The 5,638-nt window shown below is 32.8% G+C and overlaps 1 protein-coding gene across 1 annotated transcript; it reads left to right on the forward strand.

Annotated features, from left to right (window-relative positions):
• The first annotated feature begins 361 nt into the window (after window positions 1-361).
• LOC139487157 (KRAB-A domain-containing protein 2-like) lies at window positions 362-2,417 on the forward strand. Its single transcript, XM_071272137.1, has 2 exons — window positions 362-599; window positions 1,012-2,417. The coding sequence occupies exons 1-2, from the start codon at window positions 362-364 to the stop codon at window positions 2,415-2,417; spliced, it is 1,644 nt and encodes a 547-aa protein (XP_071128238.1).
• Window positions 2,418-5,638: the final 3,221 nt, after the last annotated feature.

A 5,638-nucleotide genomic window follows, 5' to 3' on the forward strand; every position in this document is an offset into this window, starting at 1 on the left:
ACACAGGATTATATATGTTGTGTACAAGTTATCATTTTGTACAAATTATAATTTGTACAAAAAAATTGTACAAATTATAATTTGTATTTTGACTTTGTACAAATTATAATCTGTACAAAAAGTGCCTGTACAAATTATAATTTGTACAAAATAAGGCTAAATTTCACTTATAACTTGTACAACAATTTATCATATGGATATTGTGATAAAAATGTATTGATACCCACTATAAAAACTGTTCAATGCTATTTTTAAATTCATATTGATTCCTTTATTTTGCCTTGAGGTTATAAATTGAACTCCTGTTCACTGGTGTTTCACATGGTCATTTACAAAAGTAAAAGTTAAGGTGTTAAAAAAAATGGCTAGTATTGTTGATCAACAGGATAAATTTTATCAAGAAGTTCAGCAATTTGCTGAGAATAATACATCTAAGCACAACCATCTTTATACTAGGGACAAATTGAATGAGTTAATTTCTAAAGTTAAAAATGCAAAAGAGGCATCGAAGAAAAGTGACCAAGACAGACATTTGCTAAAGAAATATGATATTATTGAAGTTGCAGATATTGAAAAGCTCATCAAAAAAGGAGGAAATGGTAAGTTTTGTTTTGTTTTATATGACAAATATAGAAGGGGGTCTGAAATCGAATGTAAACAAAAATCTATCCCATCCTGGAATTTTAATTGATTGATTGATTGTTGGTTGCTTAAGGTTCAGTGGCAAATATTTCATGCATATTCATGACGATGTATCAAAATAATCAAACTATGCAACCTAAAATCGTAACTCTATATGATCACAGTAAATAAGGGTGAACACGTATTATTTAAGGAACTTTAGGTCACAAAACAGACGACAATATGAGCTTAACTATTTTACAGATCTGCTTATATTTATAATATTTGAACAAGAATATTGCTTTTAGGGCTCATAACATAATTATCTTCAGAACAAAATACAAGTTTAGCTTTGTGCCATACTCAAAATGGTTTAATTCTTACTTTCAGATGACACCATACTTTACTACTTATCCATTGAGGATATGTATGATATCATAAAAACAGCACATGTTGGGGTCGGTCATGGAGGTCTCCATAAAACTAACAAAGAACTCAAAAAACATTTTGCTAACATTAGCCGGGAAGCAATACGCATATTTACAACCAACTGTGAACAATGTATCTTGAAAAGAAAGCGTTCTGACATATCAAAACTTGTTGTTAAACCTATAATTTCTGCTGACTTCAACTGTAGAGGGCAGGTTGACCTTGTAGACCTTCAATCTGTCCCCGACCAGGAATTTAAATGGATAATGCATTATCAAGATCATCTTACCAAATTTAGTGTGCTTAGAGCTCTGAAATCTAAGAGAGCTGCTGAAGTTGCGTATCAATTACTTGACATTTTTCTTCTCTTTGGTGCACCCCATATCCTCCAAAGCGATAATGGAAGAGAGTTCACTGCACATATAATTACTGAACTTAAATCGTTATGGTCAGAATTAGTAATAGTTCATGGACGACCAAGACATCCCCAAAGTCAAGGATCTGTAGAAAGAGCAAATGCAGACATTAAAGAAATGCTCATATCATGGATGAATGACAATGACACACGACAGTTGTCTGAAGGTTTGCGCTTCGTGCAATTTCAGAAAAATAGATCATATCACAGAGTAATTGATCAATCGCCTTATCATGCTCTGTTTGGTTCTGACCCAAAGATAGGTTTATCTTCATCTTCTTTGCCCAAGGAACTTTTGCCGAATCTTGAAACTGAGGAAGATCTGGAGAAAGTGTTTAAAGAGGTTTCAGAGGAGAACAGTGAAATTGAGATTGATGGAACGGATGAAAACACAGATGCTGAATCGGTAGAATCAGAAAGAGAACTAAACGATTCTGGATCAACAAGTGCAACTATTGAAGTAGTATCAGAGGAAGTCGAAACCCCAATCATTCGTGCTAGAAAACGTGCATTGTCTGGCCAACAAATCCAAGCAGATGTCCTTACAAGAAATACAAAACAGAAACTGAGTGAGTTATCTGTTGGAGACAATGTTATTATCCCAATACCACAATATGACCGAGCACCGACCGATCCAAGGAACATACAAGGTGTTGTTGTAGAAGTAGGAAATTTTGGATATCGTGTAGGGACAATAGCTGGTAATTTATCAGGAGTCTTAAGCAGAAACCAACTAGAATCAATTAGTGACTCTTCTTTGTCAGTTACACAAATTCCAGATTTACAACTTTCCCTTAGGGAAGCTGTGAAAAAAATTTCAAAAACTGGTGGACAGGGTTATCTCTCTTGCAAATGTAAAGGCGGTTGTAACAATTCAAAGTGTAAATGTAAAAAGCAAAATGTATTGTGTAATTCGAGGTGTCATGGTTCGCTAACCTGCTCAAACAAATAAGAGCATTATATATTATTGTATAGTATTGTAAATAGAGTTATCAGTGTGTTTCATATTGATTCGTAATTAAAATTGAATTTATTTTTTATCATTTGATTTGAAACTTATTATATTTAAAATATTGTACAAGTTATAAGTGAAATTTAGCCTTATTTTGTACAAATTATAATGTGTACAGGCACTTTTTGTACAAATTACAATTTGTACAAAGTCAAAATACAAATTATAATTTGTACAATTTTTTTGTACAAATTATAATTTGTACAAAATGATAACTTGTACACAACATATATACAGAAAACAGACTGAAAATAATGCACATGTCAAATGGAAAATGTCACTTATGTGATGAAATTAATAATATTGAAACTCTTGAGCATTTATTTTATCAATGTATCAATGTTAAACCATTGATAGAAACGGTTGTTAGAAATTTACAACTTTGTAACCTTATAAGCGACGAGGTTCTCGTTGAAAAAGATATTTTATTAGGAACTTATATAGAGAATTCGAATAATTCCATTGTTAATGCAATAATACTTTATTTCAAATGGGCTATTTGGAAAATGCGTAATAAATGCAAATTCGATAAAATTAAACTGAATGTACAGTCTATACAGGCTTTGCTAAAACTGCACATGAAAAACGAATTAAAAATTTCTTCTGCTACGCTCGGATATAAAGTATATATGCAAAACGAAAATTAAACTCTTTATCGAAAAAATTTAGGAAGATGTACTTAGTTCTACTGCTCTAAACGAAAGGTGTGTTCGATTCCATATATATATATACTCATCTTATTGTATCTTGTGTATAAAGTAGTGAACAATATGTTATTAGCAGGAAATGATTGAATAAAATATTTGTTATCGTTAAAAAAAAAAAAAAAAAAATCAGATAATGGGGAAAATTTTCATCTATTTGAATTAATTTCCTATCGTTAATTGTTCCTTGTCACCATCTTACGGTGGTTATTTATCTCAATTTGCAAGATTCGCTCGTGTATGTAACAATGTTGTAGATTTTAGCGAAAGAAATTTGTGTATTACTGAACAATTATTATACCAGGGTTTTCGATATCACAAACTAGTCAAAACATTTACTAAATTTTACCATCGGTACAAGGACATCAATCAAAAAATAATTCAACATGCAAGGGTTTTTCTTATTCCAGGCATAGATTTCCTAAGCCGTATTTGGCACAACTTTTTGGAATTTTGGATCCTTAATGCTCTTCAACTTTGTAATTGTTTGGCTTTATAAATATTTTGATATGAGCGTCACTGATGAGTCTTATGTAGACGAAACGCGCGTCTGGCGTACTAAATTATAATCCTGGTACCTTTGACAACTATTTACACCACTGGGTCGATGCCACTGCTGGTGGACGTTTCGTCCCCGAGGGTATCACCAGCCCAGTAGTCAACACTTCGGTGTTGACATGAATATCAATATTGTGGTAATTTTTTTTTATAAATTTCCTGTTAACAAAAGTTAAAAATTTTCGAAAAACTAAGGATTTTCTTATTCCAGGCATAGATTTCCTTAGCCGTATTTGGCACAACTTTTTGGAATTTTGGATCCTCAATGCTCTTCAACTTTGTAATTGTTTAGCTTTATAAATATTTTGATATGAGCGTCACTGATGAGTCTTATGTAGACGAAACGCGCGTCTGGCGTACTAAATTATAATCCTGGTACCTTTGATAACTAATTAATCTAAAACCAGTTGTGATGTTTTTTGTCATTTGATTTTGCCATGTGATTATGGACTTTCTGATTAGATTTTCCTCTGAGTTCAGTTTTTTTGTGATTTTACTTTTTGTTGGCATGACACGGGTTATGTTCTTCTCATATATTTTATGATGGTATAATACTAAACCCCTATAAACGGGAGAGATTTTACTTGATATCCATATGCTGAAGACATAATCTTTCAATCAGTTCAATAGAGGTCTGAAGCTGGTATGTCAGTAACTGCTAGTAATCCTATGGTTATTTATGTATCATTGTCATTTTGTTTAGTTTCTTTTGTTACCTATTCTAAAATCGAACTCGGATTTCTTTTGAACTGAGTTTCACTGAACTAGTACACATTTTTGTTTAGAGGCAAGCTGAAGCACATCTCCGGGTGTAGGAGTTTCTCGCTGCATTGAAGACCCATTGGTGGCCTTCGGCTGTTGTCTGCTCTTTGGTCGGGTTGCTGCCTCTTTGACACATTCCTCATTTCCATTCTCAGTTTTATCAATAACTGAAGTTTAAATGTATGTGATGAAAATTTAACTTAAGATTTGTCACACAACGTCAACGATCAAATTATGATAGAAAACACTTTTAATCATATGTTTAATAAGATGTGGTGTACTTTAAGTGATCCGTTGCCAGTCTTTGTCCGTAAAGATAAGCTCGCAGTTATTTCAACGGAACTATCGACTTTAAAAATGTTGCTCTTAAGTTCTGGAACAAGGTCGTAAATTTCTCTAGACAAAAGAAAGTTGAAATATTTTGCCTAAGGACTTATATGAGATGATAGTTACAATATATTTCTGGTTAATATTTTCATTCTTCCATTTCTTCTTAACGGCTCCAACTGGTTGTTTCACTTTCCTTTATACACATACAATTTTCATCTCATACTTCTGCCCTATGTCCCTTCAATTCCGTCTTTGTGCTGAAAAAAATGACATAAAACCAATAAATAGACAGCTCAAGCAGAAGCTCCAAAAACAGATTGGTCAACTCAATAATAACTATTGTAATGGAATATTGTATGCTGACTACTAAGGTGAAAAAAACTTGTGCTAAAAGAGGGACGAAAGATACCAAAGGGACAGTCAAACTCATAAATCTAAAACAAACTGACAACGCCATGGCTAAAAATGAAAAAGACAAACAGAAAAACAATAGTACACATGACACAACATAGAAAACTAAAGAACAAACAACACGAACCCCATCAAAAACAAGGGGTGATCTCAGGTGCTCCGGAAGGGTAAGCAGATCCTGCTCCACTAAATGATTCGTCGTTCGATGTGGCAGTTGTGATGTACTAGTAGTGACATTAATTTTGATATACTTATTACTCGATCCGCAGCTAATTATTTCGCATAGATACGAGGACAACGTGTTTTAATATTTAACATGTTTAATTATTGAACAAAGACGTGAAATATTATGTATTACAAAACAGATCAGGTCATTAAAGATTGCATATTTTTGCG

Source organism: Mytilus edulis, chromosome 1 (assembly GCF_963676685.1).
Source record: "Mytilus edulis chromosome 1, xbMytEdul2.2, whole genome shotgun sequence".
NCBI lineage: Eukaryota > Metazoa > Mollusca > Bivalvia > Mytilida > Mytilidae > Mytilus > Mytilus edulis.